Source organism: Phocoena sinus, chromosome 8 (assembly GCF_008692025.1).
Source record: "Phocoena sinus isolate mPhoSin1 chromosome 8, mPhoSin1.pri, whole genome shotgun sequence".
Taxonomy (NCBI): domain Eukaryota; kingdom Metazoa; phylum Chordata; class Mammalia; order Artiodactyla; family Phocoenidae; genus Phocoena; species Phocoena sinus.
The window spans coordinates 47,025,589-47,045,615 of NC_045770.1; the positions used below are offsets into that span (position 1 = coordinate 47,025,589).

The following is a 20,027-nucleotide window of genomic DNA, read 5'->3' on the forward strand; positions in this document are numbered from 1 at the left end:
AAATGGCAATGAAGAACCTTGAGTGGAAGTCAGGCAATCTGGGGAATCTCTTAGCTCACAGAGAACTTTTAAGGAATGGGATATAGTTAGGAGAAAGCCTTTCTTTGAGAAATATAATTTCTGTAAATATGTAAGATTACATTTGGAAACAGCAACTTCTTATACTTCTTATGCTTTTAGAGGAATAAGCCTGAACTGGAATGTGGTGTGCTGGCCCCAGCTCCATATGACCTTAGGAAAATCCCTTACTCACTTAAATTGCTTATTTTCTAAATTGCCTCCCAGCTCTGTTGTTCTGTGATGCTGTATTTGTGCCCCTTTAGCTTTTTTGTTCTTGGCTTGGTGCTTTGGAAACTAAGATTAAGGATGGTTTCTTTATGAGCTTTTGCTTCATTCTCCATTAATTAGAGTAGCTCACCTACCAATATATCATCTTTCCTTGAAAAACAATTTTAAATATTTTACTGTCATTGGGAGGGAGGGGTAGCATTGTTTTCTGTGACTTTGTTTTAGGAGAAAATGGCCAACAAAATGAATTTTCTTCTATCTTATTAAAAATATGTGAATTATGTAAAATATTAACATACTTGATAATAAAATACTTCCTATTAGCCTTTCCAACCATGTTTCAAATGCTTTCTTTTCTGAATTTTTCACTTAAGTCAGCCAGGTTGACCATAGGATGTTTATCTTCCTTTCATGTTTGCCCCCTTGGGGCACTTATGTTTGAGTTGGCTGCCCTTATTTGGTGAGGGAGAACAGGACCCTTCTCCCCTCTTCCCCCTTCCCTGGTTGGTCAGATGAGCCATATCTGTCAAGCCTTCAGTAGCAGTTGTAATCAAATTGCTCCTCTATCCCTCTGCAGAGGCATTTTCTTTTTTCTGTTTTCTTTTTCGTCGTCTTCTTTTTCTTTCTTTTTTTTTTTTTTAAACTCAGAGCATCTTGAGCCTGTTTATTTCTCCTGAAAACAGGGACTCTGCTTTGTCTTGGTATCCCCAATACCCAGAATATAATGAATGCCTGGTGCATAATAATATCTTAGTAAATATTTAATAAATCTTTGATGAAGATAATGGACTTAATATACTGGGCTGGTTAATGAACTATTTAGTCAACAGTTTTTTGTTTTATTTTTTAAATGTGAATTTCCTGGACAGAATCTTTATTGCAAATATTCAGATATGATCTTGGTCTTTAGCTAGTTGGTTCACCTGATAAGTTCATAGTGTTCATGCTAGGATTATGAATTTGATACCTGAAAAGCGGTGATGGTGGTGTCCCTTAACTACTGCCACAGACTAAATGATGTACACTGGTGATTATCTTGCTTTTGTTGGCTGTTGGATGGGAGATCAGTTGACTGTATATAATGGAGCATCACTAATCCATCCCCTTGTGTTCATTTGCACAGTAATTTAAAATTATTTGGTTAAGTGATGAATTTGTGAATTAATGCCTTATACCTTATTTTTATCACTTATTTTAATCTCATAGAACCATAGAAATTAAGCGTTATTTTTGTTTCAAAGATTATTTGTTGGGGAGACTGTTTCTTGAAGTATATGTATACTATGGATATATATTGTGGATGGGGGTTGCATATGTCTACTTATTAATGCTGGAACTTGTAATAGACCAACACTGCATCCGTTTTTCCGAGTATAGCTGCCTACTCTTTTTTGGCCTGCAACCTTTTGTGTTCTTAGGGCCACCACTAAGAGAAGATCAGGGAATTCCCTGGCGGTCCAGGTTTAGGACTCCACGCTCTCACTGGTGAGGGCCCGGGTTCAGTCAGGGAGCTAAAATCCCACAAGCCGTGCAGCGCAGCCAAAAAAAAAAGTTTTACTTGCAGGTACATGTATGTGTAGTTAGTTTTGAGTTAACTTGTCAAATACAGTGTGAGCTGTCTTTCTTTTTGGCAGTCTTTTTACCTTTTGTAACTTTAAGTAAGTAACTTATTGATATCATTTAGAATAATCTTTAGTTGTATACAATATGAATTATACCTAGGAAACTTGTTTTAATATTTGTTGGTATCTTTTTTAACTGCTAAGTTTGTCTTCAGGTAGCATTTTTGGGGAGGGAGGGGCAAGATTTTGGAAATGTGTAGCATTTATATTGAGTGAGTAGAAAACAAAACATCTCACTAATTGCAGTTACTAGCTTTATTTCAGATGAGATGTTGTGGGGAAATGGGTCTAGTTTTGATTTATAAGGCCAGTGTGAAGATTAATTGGTATAAATACGAAACTGAATGGATTGCTCTACAGTGAATTTGTTTTTAAGAACTGCGTATCCAAGAGGGTTACAGGATAGCTGCGTTTGATCTCTTGGTGTGAAACTCAAGGAGGCAAGATCTGGTTTGTTCTTTACATGATCACGTTGTCTTCAGTTTTCAGATCTGGAAGATATAACCACATTATCCTTATTCCATTTGTACATTTCTTTTTAGAAGTAACACCAGCTTTTCAATGACTGAGAAGTTAAGGTTTAGCAGGCAGTATTTCCTTTTTTATTTTTATTTTCTCAGCATTAACTTTTGTAACTTTTCACAGAACTATGTAATTGTGTATTAGTTATCAGGTTTGGAATTTGTGTTAGGTATTAATTCAGTATGAGATTTTAGACATGGTATGGTATAAACCCTCCTTTATTTTTTATTTATTTATGTATTTATTTTTGCGGTACACGGGCCTCTCGCTGTTGTGGCCTCTCCTAATGCAGAGCACAGGCTCTGGATGCGCAGGCTCAGCCGCCATGGCTAACGGGCCCAGCCACTCCGCGGCATGTGGGATCTTCCCAGACTGGGGCACGAACCCATGTCCCCTGCATTGGCAGGCGGACTCTCAAACAGTGCGCCACCAGGGAAGCCCAACCCTCCTTTATTTTTGTTCTTCATGTTCTTGCAAAATGTTTTGAATTGGCAACCTAGAGTGGACCAAGGCATTATTTGCAGGTGATTTCTGTAGCACATCCCAGAAACACTGCATAAACATAGCTGAGTGGCAGTAAACAACAACCATAAGTACTGACTTAAAAATCAGTTACAGAAAAGAAATCAGTTACAGAGTTACAACTGGCAGCTAAGTTAGAAAGCTACTGATATTTATAAAGCAGCTGAGGAGGCTGAGACACTTTCTTGCTTAACTGCTGGGAGAAAACTGTTTCTTCCGATCTGGAGCTGGAAAACTTTTTAAGACAAGCTTAAGCTGCTTCCTGTCCTTGGGCTTGTAGACTTAACCTAGAAGTGCCTTTTCTTTGACTTTCTTCATCAGAGTTAGGTTTTCCTAACTTAGCCAGTGACCAACCAGAAGGTATGGTAGTTTTTGAGGCCCTTTTAAACATAGTTTACCTCTTCTCCTATTACTTAGAATTGGGAATGATAACATCTCTGGCAGATGACTGGGAAACTGCCTTATGTGTTCCTCTCATGTAAAATCATGTAAGCCCTACTCACTTAAAATCTGGTGAGTTGACTTTGTTTTGTAATATTCTTGGCTTTTTAAACCTTGCTTATAAATTAAGGCTTGCAGTTTCTGAGTCACTTGGAGATGGGGATGCCAAAACTCTTTAAACCCATTCCTTGTGAACTTTAGTTGAATGATATGGTTCCTTCCTTACACCCTGTCAACTTCAGTTTATTGTAGTCAGAATGAAAACGAGGATGCTAATGAGCAGAATACACTATACTAGTTAAGAGGTGGTTACTGTCTGTACTAGTTATTAGATTTGTGAGGGCTAAAAAGAAATGTGTGAATTTTAGAATAATTAGAGAAGGTGAAGACAAAACACAAACCATGTGAAATGAAGAGAGAGAGAATTGAGAGGAAAATATATATATATCTTCATCCATTCCTCTAGTGGAAAATACTCTTAAAGACTCTAATTCCAGCACAGCTACTAGTTTGTGTTACTTTAGGTAGGCAAGGTAAGCAAGTATTTAAATCTTTACAATGGAAATAACAAAGCATCCCTTGCCTTGTCACAAGGCTATTGTAATACAAAATCAAAAGACTAAGGATGTGAAAGAACTTTGTTATAAAGTATGAAGAAATCCCTATGTATAAAGATTTTGCCCCTCTTACAATCCAGTGCAAGTAACTGGTTAACACTTCTCAGTGGAAGAAGTTGGGCTTTATAAACATTCTGAAGAAGGTTTTGCAGATGTCCTTGAGTTTGAGGTGGTTTCACAGTACTGTATTGGAAAAGTGATAGAGGAATATAGTCTACTAAAACGAGGGAAAACTCACCAGTAAAATATGATACTAAGTAAAATGAATGATATCTAATATTTAATCGTGCTTTAAAGCTTGTAAAGTACTCTAAATATGTTGTCTTACAGTTTATATTGTTGTGAAAATTAATTACTCCTATCCCTGTTTTTAAAATGGTGAAATTGAAACTGAGTGGCTAATTAACATGCTTGAAGTCATAATGGTAAAATAGTGAATCTAGAATTTGGTTCTGGATCCTTTGGTTATTCTGATGTCACTTCATCCTGTTACAGTACAGTCCTAGCACATGGAAGTGGATTCAGCCATGCCTGGGAGTGTTGGAAGGAGAGCCTAGAGCAGAATTTTACTGGTTGGTGGAATTAGCATCCCCATCATTACTGTTCGATGCATTTTGGAAATGAATAGCACTTAGGATAGACTGTCAAATAAGTGGAGTCAGAGAAGAGCTCTAATAGGGAGAAATGAACTTTAAAGGAATAGAAAGAACTAAAAACAGACGTGCCTTCTCCTCACTGGCCAATCCCAGTCATTCTGGAAGGTATCCAATTTAGCAGGGTCCTCCCGGCCTAGCAGGACGCGGGCGGCACAGCAGGAGGTGAGTGGTGGAAGAGCAAGCAAAGCTTCATCTGCCGCTCCCCATCGCTCGCATTACCGCCTGAACCATCCACCCCCCCCCCCCACCTTCAGTGGGAAAAATTGTCTTTAGGCAAGGATCATAGCCTAAAAATAGTAGTCTTCAAAGTAGTAGCATTTTAGTTGGGTAGAGGGCTACTTGGGGAGCCTTTGTCACTGCAGCAAAAGGGAAATTGGTGAAAGGGTGGTATTGTAAATTGAAGGGAGAAAGGTGGTTAAATTTTCCCTGCTACTTGTCTGGACCATTTAAGATTTGTGTTACCTTACCATAACAAATCAAGTGAAAGATAACATTCTTTCAAATTTGAGGAACTCTTCAGATATCCATCCACAGACAGAATGTGGATTTTGAAAATATATGTGATATTATCTATCTACTTAAATATAGATACTTACATGAAAGAATCAACTGTTTTTCTTAGTCTTTTATTATTAGCGTTATTGAAGTTGGTACATAAAAGCAGAACTAAATTAAAACCCACTGTAAGTACTATGTACAATATATGTTGTGTTAAATTAATTGTTTCCAAATTCTCTAGCAGCAGAGATCTGTTTATCAAAATGTCTTGTTTTGAGAAATACTTAAAGCCTATATTTAGGGGAAATAAATCCGTAACTGTGTAGAATAAGTTGTGATCCTGTCAACTTTTAATAGAAGAGCTAATCAGTTGATGACTTTTAAACAGCTCAAATAACTTTATTTTAGAATTTAAATAAATGTACCAAATTCCTTCCCTATTCTCCTGCATAGTTCTGAAAAAGTGTTGGTTTCAGATCAACAAACAATTTTTAATGGCCAAAGCTTGGATTTTTAGATTCAAACTGGTGTTTTTTTCTTTAATATTATTGCATAATTTACATGGAATTTTTAAGTTAAAAAAAGTAATATCTTCAATTTTGACATCTTATAAAGCAGATTTTTATCTCAGAAGCTATTACGCCTTTCAAGAAAGTCATTTGTCATGAAATTTTCAGCTTTTTTTCTTTTATGCTGAGAAATAGGCAAACATGGGTTATAGTGAATTTTATAAGAACAGTTGTATAGTTACGAAATGTGTGAGAATGGAGATCTTTTGGCTGAAATACTCCGAGTGATTATTTTTTCCTGTAGAAACTTAAAGGCTCAAGTTTAAACTTACTAGGAAAAATACTTTGGCTTTAGTTTATTGGGAGTTGTTAATAATATATTGATTACTCACATTTTTCACTTAGCATTATTTCAAAATTTAAAGCCATGTAGGTGGGTTATTGTTTGGTGCTTACTATTTTTGGTTATACCTGTCATTACTGTTTACATCAGTTTGAAAAAAGGTTTTCAGAAATGGCATTCACTTTGTTACCCACTAGCTTTGAGGGGTCTCTTGATGCCTACTTCATGAACTGTAGTAGATGGCTGGTACCATTTTGACTCACTGAAGGTGAACGTATTGCTTTGATTTAATTGTGAAATGTGTGAATAAATGAGATTTCCACTGTCTCTACTTAACTACATAAAAGTAGAGGCTTTGCAGAATCAACAAGATTGCTGTTCAGCATAACTTTGGTTTGGTAAGCACACATAGGTGATGTAGAATGAATGGAATGCCTCTGTACTTCCCTACTATGTGGAAGATGGTAATTAATCATGGTGGTCAGTTCCATAAGCCTCCAAGCCACTGGTGACACCCTACCATTGTTGCTGTTAATTTTTAGAAGTCTGTTTATGCAAGACTCCTGATTATCATGTATAAATAGCAGCCTCCCCCAAGCACCTGCCCCATTCTTCTTAAGGGCTAACAAATCCTTAGCACATCTCACCATCTGACATGTTTTTGTTCATTTGTTTATTGATTGTCTCTCCCACTAGTATATAAGCTTCATGATGGCAGGAACTTTGTCCACTATTGTGTATTTCTAACTCGTCAGACTATTTGGCATATTATAGTATGCAGTGAGTGTTGTAGAAGAAATGGGATTTCTGTTTGTTTGTACTGAAGTTTGCAGAGTTGTGGGAAGATGGAATATAAAGATTCTATTGTTCTAATTGCATTGGGGACATGAAATTTGTGTTTTCTGGGTGAGTAGACTTTGGCACAGAGGCTAACTGCAATTTGTTATTCCCTCTGTCTAGGCAGATTTAAATTCTTAAGAGAAGCCATTAAAATTCTTTGGGATTCCTACTTTTTAGACGTGGGGTTGGCTGTTACTGAATAACATTAACCTAGCTATGGGGAGGACTTTTTGTCTCTTATTCTCTCTTCCCTCTGGATCTTAGAGTGGAGAAATGGACTTTTGTTTCACTATAACTCTACAAGTATTTATACCATCATATCAACACATGTACAAGGAATCATGCCACACGTTGTGGAAGATGAAACAAAAGATTCCTGAATTTATTTTAAAAAAGCAAAGAATGAATCTTGATCACTTAAAACAAAAATGGTGGGCTTCCCTGGTGGCGCAGTGGTTGAGAGTTCGCCTGCCGATGCAGGGGACGCGGGTTCGTGCCCCGGTCGGGGAGGATCCCGCATGCCACGGAGCGGCTGGGCCCCGTGAGCCATGGCCGCTGGGCCTGCGCGTCCGGAGCCTGTGCTCCACAGCAGGAGAGGCCGCAGTGGTGCGAGGCCCGTATACCGTGCAAAAAAAACCCAAAAACAACAACAAAAAAAAAAAAAAAAACAAAAAAAAAACAAAAATGGTGGGACAGTCAGGTTACAGTTAAGATTATGTTCCTGTTTTTTAAGCAAAAGATATTTTTGGACATAGAGGTGAAAATTTCTAGTATTTCCAATTCCCCAGAGAAGAAATTTGAGAATCATTTGCCTAGAGGTTTTTGTTGGGGATGAGAGGACAAAATAGAATGGTATAGCCCTCAGAGAAAGAAAAATGCAAAATATACTAGGAGTAGATGGTGATTGTCTATTAATTCCTTAGCTACATGTAGACTTTTATTAGGTCACTTATAACTAGAGTGACATATGGTTTATATTCCAAACTGGGTCACTTTCAAGAGTGAAAGTATATGCTATCTGAAGTATATGCTATCTGAATGGAACACTGGGACAACAGGTGTAAACCAGGACTGTTCCAGGAAAATCAGGGCACTGATCGCCTCTTACTAATGACATACTTTCCTACAGACTTAGTCCCAGTTCTTTGAACCTCTCCACATAATTTTTTTTCTCCTTTAGAGAACTCTGATCTGCACTCATAGAATCTCTCAAGCTTTGGTTCCTTTTTCCTGGGCTCAGTGGAATGAAAAGAATTCGTTCCATATTTTCTGCAGCCCTGGACTGTTCTGGTTTACAGCGTTGGTGGAGGTGAGTACAGAACTTGTAATGTATTGTTAGTTGACCTTTTATTTTGCTTAGGAAATCAGGTTTTGTGTGTTTCTGATCCAGTGTTCGATTGTTTTTGAGAATCCTGGTTATATCTCCTTAACTGGGCTGATGAACTATTATTAAGTTCCTAGAATGTAGTACAAAGAGAATTTGTAATTTTGGCATTTACTCTTAAATTACTCAATCTGTACTTTGTTTTCTTTTCTACAGGTGGGATTGTAATTCTGAAACTTCAGATCTTCAAAGAAGGGAAGGAGAATGCCTTGTGCTTGTACCATAGACATGTGATTTTAAGTTGGAACACTGTAATGTTTTTATTTTGTTTAAATAAATTTTTTTATTCTTATATTAAGTGATGTGTTTTTATTCTATTAAGTAACTTTTTATTGTTACCTTACATTATCTGGCAAATTAAACATTAATACAGAAGTAATAGTTACCTCTGAGGTAGTGCTTACCAAAATGTGATTCTCCTCACCTCTAAGATCTTATTTGGAATCTGGGTTGGGACTAAACTTGTCTAGGTTTGGAAATTACGTGGAATCCTAAGCAGTCTCAAAATTAAGGGGTCTGTTTATAGGTAAGCTTGAACCCTTGTCCTTGCCAGTCCTGTTGTTTCTCTGTGCAGTCTCCCATCTAGTGGTAGGAATGCAGAATACACCACAACACCATGGAGAAAGCTTTAGGTTTTCAGACTTTTTCATATTAAGAATGCTTTTATATAGTAGGCTAAAACATTTTGATAGTGGCGGGGTGGGGGTGGGGTGGAAAACGACCGTTTCACTTGAGAAAGAAGGTAGTGGCAGTGAATTCTGAGAGTATTCCAGGAGTATATGTTTCTCTGTGTAGCACTTTCATGACTTAAACTTTCTTCTGCTCTTGTTGTAAGGCTTTTATGTATGACAGATTGCGATGAATAAATAATAATAGATAATTTTAAGAGACAGGTTGAGCTGATTTGAAGAAGATGCTTGGTGTGTGATTAAAATTTTACAGCAACTACGTGATGATTCCATTAACAAACAATTTATTTTGAACTTTTAAAATTAAAGTATGGACGACTCAGCAAACTTGACTTGTGTTAGTCTGTGACATAAGAGCTAAATTTCAGTGAAATATTAATGTAGAGTATCTTAGGGTTGGCTTTGTTTACCTAGTTCCATCTGAATTCTTTCTTTTAGGAATTCCCTTTTTAGTTCTACTTCTTTCTTCTGCTACAGATGTAAAGGAGGTCAATCCTTTCTCTTCTGTTGGTTTTTAAAGTGTTCTGAAGGCACTGAACACTTCCTAAATCTGTTGTTTTTAATTCCTCTTACTAAAAAAATTGATTTCTTTTGGTGGTCTCCATAAGCACCTGAGATTAGCACTGATGGAGGTGTTTTCAGGTTAATATCTTCTTCAAAAAAACTTTGTTTAAAATAAACAGAAAACCAGGTAATGAGAGAATTTGTGAAGATTTATAGCAGCTTTTCTGTTGAATAGTTTCTAAGGGGGAAAAAAACCTCTCCTTTTACATGGTGATTAAAAAAAAAAACAGTTAAAGAAAAACTTACCGCTCAATAACCAGGTTAAAAATAACTATACTATCATACTATTAATATAACTATACTAATATATGATTATCAAATTGTAGAGTTATCTTTACATTTCTTAGTTTTCACGTGTGAATTCTTAGTCCATTCATTTTGCAGAAAACACGGTGACAGAAATAGCATATCTGGTTGTGCTAACAGATTGATTTTTCCTACAGCTGCAACTTGTTTCTTTTTAGTAAGATGGGAGTTTGCCTTACTTTCTTTATGGGTTCTGGAGATTCCTCAAGACTCACCTACCATGGTGAGAGATTGAGCTTGTATTCAAAATATTGGCCTACCTCTGCAAGAGTGGCTGCCGAATTTCCAGCTGTTACACCATGCAACGCTTGTACTTACCACCTCTTCCTCATATTCTTGAGGAAATAAAGGGACATGTCAGTGCTGTCCTTTCAACCATCGATCATAATATGCTCCAAAGGGTCTGGAATGAATTACAGTACAGGATTGGTGTTGGCTGTGTGACATAAGAGGTGCTTACTGAAATTTGTGAAATTATGGAAATAACAGTGATATAGTTCTGTTACATATTGGTTTTAACTACATGTTCATATATAACTTAATTGCTGAGTAATTTTGACAGTGTTCAGTTCTTTTTGCATCATCCCATATTTGGGCAATTACACTATGTATCAGAAAATATAGTATATCTATGATTTTAAAAAATGGAATCTTACTCTGCATTGTTCTTTAACATTTTTTTAAAAAATAAATCTATTTATTTATTTTTGGCCACGTTGGGTCTTTGTTACTGTGCACGGACTTTCTCTAGTTGTGGCAAGTTGTGGCTACACTTTGTTGCGGAGTGCGGGCTTCTCCTTGCGGTGGCTTCTCTTGTTGCAGAGCACAGGCTCTAGGCGCGGGGTCGTCAGTAGTTGTGGCACGCGGACTTAGTTGATCTGCGGCATGTGGGATCTTCCTGGGCCAGGGCTCGAACCTGTGTCCCCTGCATTGGCAGGCGGATTCTTAACCACTGTGCCACCAGGGAAGTCCCTTTAACGTGGTTTTGATATAATATACTGTGAGCGTTTTCCCCACTCAGCTTTTCTTGCCATGTATTTGTTGGCCTCATAGTATTTCACTGTCAAGACTGCTGCCATTTAATGAGCTATTGCTCCATTATTGGACGTGCCCACCCACATTGCGATTTAGGTATCCTAGCATCATAGTACTTTTATCAAAGCCTTTTAGATACCTTTGTCATTTCTTTTTAGTACTTTGGATGCTCCTTTCTCTCCTCTTTTCAAATTAATTCAATCCTTATTACTTGTACTGAGCATTCTGTATTTTGTGTCTTTCCCTAGTTTTAATTTTAACATCCAACTAAAATGTTGGTTAGATTTATTCCTTAAGGTATAAATCAGTCTGTGAAGACTGTATTTTTGAGTGAATTCTAATGGAAGTTATGTTAAAGTGTAACATGTTTCTCACAGAGGATCCCACAAACTTTAAAGATAAAATTGTAACAGTTACATCTTAATTTGGACCATGTTTTGTGACCCCTTACACAAAAAATTGAATGGAGTAAGGTGTAAGACTGTTCATTTTGTTTCCCAGACATCTTTTGGCTGAGGTCTGATTTCAGCTTGCATGTTTTCTAAATACTTTCACACTTTTGCTAAGTGAAAAAAATTGTGCCAATACTTTATAGCAAAAGTTCAGAAACTGTTTTCTTTATCCTCTAGTTACTGGATATTTGGTGAATATTTTTTCCTTTTATTTGTACTCCTACCCAGGAAAAATTTCAGAGATCTGATCAGTGAAGGAACGTTTGATGAACCACTTAATTGGCTTTCCAAACTGAGTGTCTCCAGTTTTCTGGATGGTTGACGAAATCAGTCTTATGTTACTAAAATCACTTATGAAAGCAGTTGCAAAAAGAGTATCTTTCGAAGTGACCCTTTTGAAAGAGACAATGATATGTGGCTAAATGATTTTATATATATATATAAAAATTTTTTATATTTTAAAGACGAGTTTTAGGCAAGCTCATTTATTAGAAAATCTACCTGGGTGTCAGCATAGTTTTGATATAGCCTAGAGAGTGCCTGTTTAGATGGGAACTTGAGGCCTCTACATTCTGCTAATGGTGCATGCCACTGGCTGGATTGCCTGACTTGCTGTGGAAGTCAGCCCCAAGTCCTGGAAGTTTCTAAAGTTGGTGAACTTTGCCTGGGGAGGTCTATACAGACGTGTGGCACGTTCTATGAATACGGCTGTAAGATTAATGAAACAATCTGGTAACTAGTTACTTCCGAAGTTTTGTACTTTGCTGAACATTTTCCCTTGAATACAAAATTTGTTTTTTGCATTTCACTGCTTTTCTTTCTGTTTTTTTGTTTTAGTTAGCTAGAAATGTAGAACTTGCATTAAATTGGCTGGTTGGGTATTCACTTCGTATATGTTTCCAAGCACCCTTATCTTTTACAAAAATTTAATTCTATTAATAAATCTGTTATATTTAGTAGTGAGCTCCTGTGACCTTACCTATGGGTAAGCACCTAACCTGTGTTAATACAATTAACATTTATTTTATCTACCCCAGACCTTGTTTGTTGGAGAGGCATATTAAATAATAAAAGTGAGAATATTTTTTTAATATAGTAGGGATTGGTTCCTTCTGCTGTCTCTGTATGGAAAAATGCTCTTCATTTCCATAGTGGGCCTGTTTTCTCCCTGCCCTTAAATACTAGAAATCCTCATGAATTCTCACCTACCTAAAGCAGAGAATCTATATGCCATATAGTAGTTACTTTTTGAGTGTAGGGTTTAGGATTTGTTACTAATGTAATATTAAAGAAGGTTTTACAGTTTTTAATATTCTTAAGGTAAATAGCTAAAAAAAATGAGTTTCTAGTTTGGAAGCCTTTTGATTGGTAAAGGAGGTTTAATACCAAGTTTGTGCTTTTTAAGAAATGAAATCTGGATTGAGAATGAGAAAAGCAGTAGCTATCAAGATTCCCATGATGTGCTTGACTTTTGTTTGAAACTATTTGATTTTGGTTAGTCAGAGGTGGGGAAAACATCTTCCTTCCTGAGTTGTTGGAGCTCAGATTTAAAAGCATTTTCAGGTTACTACTATAGTAGAAACATTGTTCAGAGGAAAAATTACCCCTGGAGAAAATGACTGGTTGTGTTAAAGTACTATGGGGAAGTGTGTTCTGCAGAGTTTGTATAACCTGTGCAGTATTTTTTCTCCCAGTAATGTTTGTATACTTTGGTTTTGCTTTTGGTCTACTCTGAATTCATGCATGAACTCATCTCATTTTTCCTGTTTTATGTGAAGTGTTACATTTTAGTTTCTGGAGTTTTCCTTCAGTTTTTATGTGGTCATTTCTAAAGCGTACTATATAGTTTTCATAGCATTACGATAAACCATTATTTGTTAGATCCCCTTTAAATTGAAATTGAAAATTTTCACATGTGATGGGCTCAGGATTGTTTTTCAACTTTTTGGGAACAGCAGGTTGTGCAGAGAGTTGTGGATTGTTGGTTTAGTCTACGTAAAAAATACCATTTTGGTTGGTCCTGTTACGACTGTCCTTGTGCATACTAAAATAAGTGTATTTATTCAAAAAGTATGGGTGACCACTGTATGTGTTGCACTATTCTGGGCCTTTGGGGATACAGCAGAGAACATAATAGAGCCCTACCTACATGGAACTTATACTTTAATTGGGAGAGAAAGACATTAAACAAATTAAAATGAGTTAGGTGATGATAAGTGCTTTGGAGAGAAATAAAGCAGAGTAAGTGCTTTATATAGTGAGGGTATAGTGAGGTTATGGAGGTAGAGGAGTGCCCTTAAGGCTTTATTACTTTTTATAAATATTGAGAGATGTTCTTCTGATGGATGGCATTTGAGCAAAGATCTATAGTAATAAAGCCAGGGAGTAAGAGAAGTGTGGATATCTGGGAGAAGAGTATTCTAGGCAGAAGGAACAGAAGTACTGAGCTCCTGAGGTAAGGGTACTTGACTCATAGGAGGCATTGCAAAGGAGACATTAGTGTAACTGAAGCAAAGCGCTGCAGAGAGGAGAGCTGATCACAAAGGGAACATAGCATAGATAGAATATATATATTCTAATATATAAAATACTGTAGTTGTTGAAACTGAAATCTATACTTTTGGCTTCATTTAGGATCAGGCTCTATCTGATTAATCTAGCAGTTTACTTACCTCCCTGATTAAGAGTATGGAAATTACTAACAAAAGTGTTTACAGGTTCCTTTTAAAATCTCTCATTGTAGAAGAAGAGAATGATGTGGAAGTAAATAATGAAAATGTAGAATTATGTACCAGCTTTAGTGTCTGTTTGGTGGGTACCTTAGTCTGTAGAGGAGAAGATTTCACAAAGGAAAAGACGTCAGTCATTTTGAAGAATGAACAAGAATGGAAGGATTCGGTTGTGTAACAGCAAAAGGTACATTACAGAACGCTGGAAGGTGGTTCTGTGTTGGAAGCTAAGGTTCAAGAAGGAGGATATGGACAAAGATGAAATGTATGCCAATCCTGTAAGCAGTTGGGACATCATTGAGGTTAGGCAGTGACAGTCAGTGTTGTGTTATAGGTCAGGTTATGGCCAGTTTAGAGAATGTTTGGAAGTGTGGCGTGGTAAGACCCCAAATTAGGTATCGTTAGAAGTGAAGAGACCAGTCAGTCCAGCATTTTCTCAGTGGGGACAGTTTTGGGTGGGGTAATTTTTAATTGTGGAGCGTTAATTGTGCATTGCATGACAGTCTCCCTCATCCTTGACATTAAGTGCCAGTAAAACTCAGAGAGCGTGATAATCACTCCCCAATTTCTGAATGCTCCCGGAAGTGGTGACCTCTAGTTAAGGAAAAATAGGATCTGAACTCTGGCTTTGGCAGTGATAACGGGATGGAGAGGAGAAGGTGGGATTGCTAGAGGTTTAAGAGACTTGGTTACTTATTGGCTCTAGGGAGTGTTTATAAACACACACACACAGGTAGGAGCACCTTTGGGCAAGTATTGCGACAAGAAATTTTGTGACAGATTCAATTTTGGAAACTAAAATAAGATTCTGAGGAGTAAAATGACTATTGATGTCATTGTGAGAAAGTAACTGTTATATTTCAGAACTGAATAGCTTATCAAGTTTTAAAGGATTCAGAATGAGCAAGACATGGATAGGCCTTGCCCCCAGTAAATTATATTTTGAGAGAGACAGAAAATTTGTCTTCGGGAATAAGGCAAGTACAGTATATTCAGTACCATAGGACAGGTATAAAGTACTATTCAAGAAGTTTCAGAGAAGGCAGAGGTCAAATTATAAAATACCAGAAGTGAAATATCAGAAGCTGAGCCATACAAACCAAGTTGAATGTACTATTTAATTTTTGTTGCAGGTAGTCTCAATTGTGAAAACCTTGTGTCGTTCTCCTCCTGTTCCATGGGCATTCTGTTTGTTTTGTGCTTTGTTCTTCAGGCATTGTGGGCCAGGGTAACTGCTTCTCTAAAATGCATTTGCTTATCAAATGTTACTTTGTATAGTAGTTAGACCTGTTAGAACAAACATTTTTGAAAGATTATAAGCAGATAAACGGTCATAGTTAATATTGATGTTTCTTACTAGCAATCACGGCCAAGTTAGGTCGCTTGAATTCATATTTAATCATTAGGTACTAAAGGTTAAAAGTGGACAAAACTGCTGATGAGGCACAGATAACTAATTTTTTCCCCTTTATGTTAGTTATAACGGAGGTATTTATACACTTTGTTTTATGCATACTTTAAAAATAAAACAACTCATTTCTTTGTCTTCCTCTTCATTAAGTCTCTAAATTGGACCATATTTTGTATTTTCTTCATTGAATTTGCCAGTAATATCTCTGAAGCAGATTGGAGGTGAAACTCTGAGGTATATTAACTTTTTTTTTCAGTTTTGGTGCTAAAACAATTGTGTATTAGATGATTTTATGGTAATGCTTTCCAATTATTTATATTTTAAAATATAAAATTAGAACTTACATTGTTTTAACTGTTCAGAGTAATAATCGAGTAGAATTCCTGGATCACTTCTTTGGAAATTCATTGCATTGAGAAACTTTCAGTTCATTTTCAGTTCTGTTTGTCAGTGTTAACTAGTTGATATCAAATGAAAACTGAGCTAACTCAGTAGAACTGAAGGGAGAAAAGAATGAGAATTATTTTATTTAAACAAACTGAGAATCCTATCCACTCACAGACCACATATCTGCTCTTTCTATTAGTGCAAACACAGCATTCTAGGGGGGGATATTAATAAAGTGTTTGAACTTCATTCCATATGTACGAATTTTTAAAGTTTTTTTTTAAATGTAGGGATGTATAATATTAGTATTGTAACTCTAAAGGTTTGTGAGTAGTGAGAGAACTGAAAGTGTTACTCAAGGCCTTGAAACAGTTCCTTTTGAGATAAATAAAATACTTACGGGTGAAAGGAGTTTGATTTACTTTCTGGTATTACTGATCAATTGTGTGATATTAATCAATGCCCTGTTTACTTCTCAGGTAGAAGTACTGTCTCAGTTTGTTCTCTTGAGAGATTTTTAACAACTTCTGCAAACTGTCCATCGTTGCTCCACTCTTTTTAGATCTTTACCCTATTAGTATACAGATCTAGCATTAAAAATTAATGAAAGCCAGAGTAAATTAATCTTTTTTTTTATTGCAGATTTAATTCAGTGCACAAATGAGATGAATGTGAACATCCCGCAGTTGGCAGACAGTTTATTTGAAAGAACTACTAACAGTAGTTGGGTGGTGGTCTTCAAATCTCTCATTACAACTCATCATTTGATGGTGTATGGAAATGAGGTAAGCAGTATTTTTAGTTAACAAGTATACTGGGGAGTTGACTGATTCAGCTTGTTTCTCTCACTGACACTTCAGAAATGGCTATAGCAACTGAATAATATAGGTAAAAAGGGCAAGGTGCTTATACAGAAATATAACTGTAGACCCTACACTTTGAGGAAAGATGGCCTTTAAGTCAGAAAGCAGAAAATGGGTCAGAGCACAGGGCACTTTCAGTAATGGGATCAGGAAGCAAAGATTAATGCCTAGAGATAGGTTCTGTAAGCATCACTGATTTTTTGCAGGCCTTTGTGTATAGATTGTATGTTCATCTATTTTCATTTACTTTTTTATCGTAGCCCAATCAGATTTCTGTCTGATGTGATGTAGTTGTCTATAGACGCTCTTTGCCTAGTTCAAGGCTGTGATAGTAAGGACTAAGATGGCATTTTGCTGAGGAGACTGACTGAAGAACGCCTTCTTCAGCAAAGAGTTGTGTCTAAAGCCTTTGTTTCCCAAAAAAGGGTAACAAATAAGATGCATGAGCTTTTGCAATTAACTGTTTGGAGAGAATTATCTTGTTTTCCCTGATAGCTAATTTTTGAGTTCTTACCTTAGGTGATTTTCCCAGCCTAGCATACTTACTTGTAAAATTGTGTCAAAAGGAGTATTTTAAATTGTGTTAAAAGAAAATTTGAATGGAACTAGATAAATCTAGTACCTTGGTATGTGCCTTAGAAAAATGCAGACCACTGGTTGCTGGGAGATAGCTCCCATAGAGATGGGGAGGGACTTTATTCATTGGTATCAGATTTATAAACATGACTTTCTGACATCCATCACTTTACTCATTATTTTGGGTTTTTCAGTCATGAGACTCTGCTATTATCTTTTTTTTTTTTTTTTTTTTTTGCGGTACGCGGGCCTCACTGTTGTGGCCTCTCCCGTTGCGGAGCGCAGGCTCAGCGGCCATAGCCCACGGGCCCAGCTGCTCCGTGGCATGTGGGATCTTCCTGGACCGGGGCACAAACCTGTGTCCCCTTGCATCGGCAGGCGGACTCTCAACGACTGTGCCACCAGGGAAGCCCCTGCTCTTATCTTTGACAGATACCAAAGAGAACATCATTAGAGTTTAGAATTAAAGCAGAAATTTACCCATAACTCTTACATTGCAACAGATCTGTTTGCATGTTTTGGTGTTCCTTTCTGGTCTTTTTTATAGCTATAATAATAATTTATATAAAATATTATATTTAACTTTTTTATATATCACAGCATAAGAAGCATCTCCATGTTCTGTGTGCTTTCTATTTATCATCTTTAATGACTACATAATTGATCATATGGTCCATCATTTTCTTAATTCTTCTCTTTCCTGGAAATTTAGTTTTCTGATTATTCACGGTTACAGTACCACATTGAATGATTTTATTTGTAGTTCTTAAGTTTTAAAAATTAGTTCCAGAAGTGTTACCTGAAATATGATTATTTGGGTAACAGACGTGACCATTTTTAGGACATATGTTACTCAGTTGCTTTCTCATTCATTATAAGCAGTATATAGAGTCAATAGAAAAATTTGGATATACTAGCCTCCGTGTAACTCGAAACGTTTTGATCTTAACTAGGATATTAGTTTCTATTTTCATCAGGAATGTGTTTGTCTAAGATCATGATCATTTATTCAGAAGAATTTCAGGCTTGTATGTATTTTTTACCTTTCTAAAAAAGATATATAGTTTATTCTTTAAAAAGAAAAAGCCACAAATATAACCAACTACAGTGCTGGATAAAGAGGCACACTATCAGTGGTGACTTTCAGAGGTAAATAAGGTGATGATACCAGAAGCAAAAACTTTATAAAGGCAAAAAAACCAGAAAGTTGACTGTCATTCCTTACAGTTGACTAACAGAAAGAGAAAGGTAGCATTTCAGTAGTGGTTTTCAGATAAACTCTAGTTTCCCTTCAGCAGCTAAGAGAAATCCAATGCTCTGCTCTTTTTTTGGTGCTAGTTTGTACAACCCTCAGGTTTTTGCATTGGCAGGTGTTATTAGTCCGTGATAGAGTATGCATAGGATTTCACTATGCTATGGTGTTGGAAATTATATAGAACAGTGGTTCTCAAATAGGACAAGGGCAGAGAGTGATTTTCATCCCCAAGGGACATTGCTCATAACTGGAGGGGATGCTACTGGCATGTAGTAGGTAGAGGCTACTGGCGTGCTAAACATCTTATAATGCACAGGACAGGCCCCCACAAAAAAGAATGATCAAAACTTATAAAAAAAATCATAGAGTGTAATATTTTCTTAGGATATTTTAACACCTTTTTAAACAGGTTGTTTTAGGATAAATGATGAAACAGGAGTCTTCGATTTACAAATGGTTTTTCAAAATCCTGGTTTGTTTGGGGTGATCGCTGATGAACAAGATTGAGTCAGAAGTGATGGTGTACATAAAATTGATAATAATCCTCTGCATATATTTACAAAAAAGTAATCCTTTTAAAGGAAATCGAAAGGAGTTTCTTTAGCTGTTTTAGAGGTTGTATGTAAAGGGAAGCTAAGGTAGTGTTCTGTGGTAAGCACTTTGGAGAGAGTTTTGACAGTATTTTGAGAAAATGAACTTTCATACGCATACCGACCCAACAATTCAGCCCTAAGTATATATCATGAGAAACTCTTGTATGTTTGCAGGTGGGAGACCAGTACAAAGATGTCAGTGAAGCATTGTTAATAATAGTGAAATTGCAAAGAATTTAAATATCCGTATAGAAATGGATACATAATGATATAGTAGTTCATTTAAATGCTCACACATTGTTTAAAATGAATGAACTAGATGTACCTGTATTAAATGGATAATTCTTGGGAAGAAGTTGTTAAAAATCACATTGGAAAAGAATAAGTACAGTATGGTATATCTGTAAATTTAAAATAGAAAACAAAATTATGTACAGTTTATAGATACTTATATATGTAGTAAAATTGTAAAAACATTTGTGGGAATGATGTAAACCTAGTTCAGAAAAGCCATTGCCTCTGAAGAGGGAGGGAGGGAAGGGAATGGTTTTGAAGGTGTGTGTCTTCAATAGTCTGTAATTTGATTCTGTAAGGCGTCTGAAGTGATTATGGTAATGTGTTTAATCTGGACAGCGGGTAAGAGGATGTCTGTAATATTATACTCCAGTATGATTACAGGTATTTTGCTTTTTAAAAAAAAAGTCATAAAAATTTTTGAGTCACCAGGTATCCATGTAAAATAAAGGCACCATCTGAGTATGATTAACTATAGCCATAATATGCTATAGTAAAGCCAAAAATTACTGCTTGTAGTTTAAAAGTGCCTGTTTCCTTTTATTTTAACTTTAATACCGTAGCTGTGGGCATTAGACTTTAATAAATTCCTGCATGCTAGTGAAAAATATATTTTATGTTTTTAGGGGGA

At 36.3% G+C, this 20,027-nt stretch overlaps 1 protein-coding gene across 17 annotated transcripts in view; it reads left to right on the top strand.

Annotated features, from left to right (window-relative positions):
• The window catches only part of PICALM (phosphatidylinositol binding clathrin assembly protein), a 107,253-nt gene that overhangs the window by 14,976 nt on the left and 72,250 nt on the right, over window positions 1–20,027 (top strand). For all 17 annotated transcript variants that reach the window (XM_032641681.1, XM_032641689.1, XM_032641677.1 and 14 more), the window contains exon 2: window positions 16,458–16,600. In XM_032641681.1, the coding sequence (XP_032497572.1) occupies window positions 16,458–16,600 (143 nt within the window). The remainder of the gene's footprint in view (window positions 1–16,457; window positions 16,601–20,027) is intronic.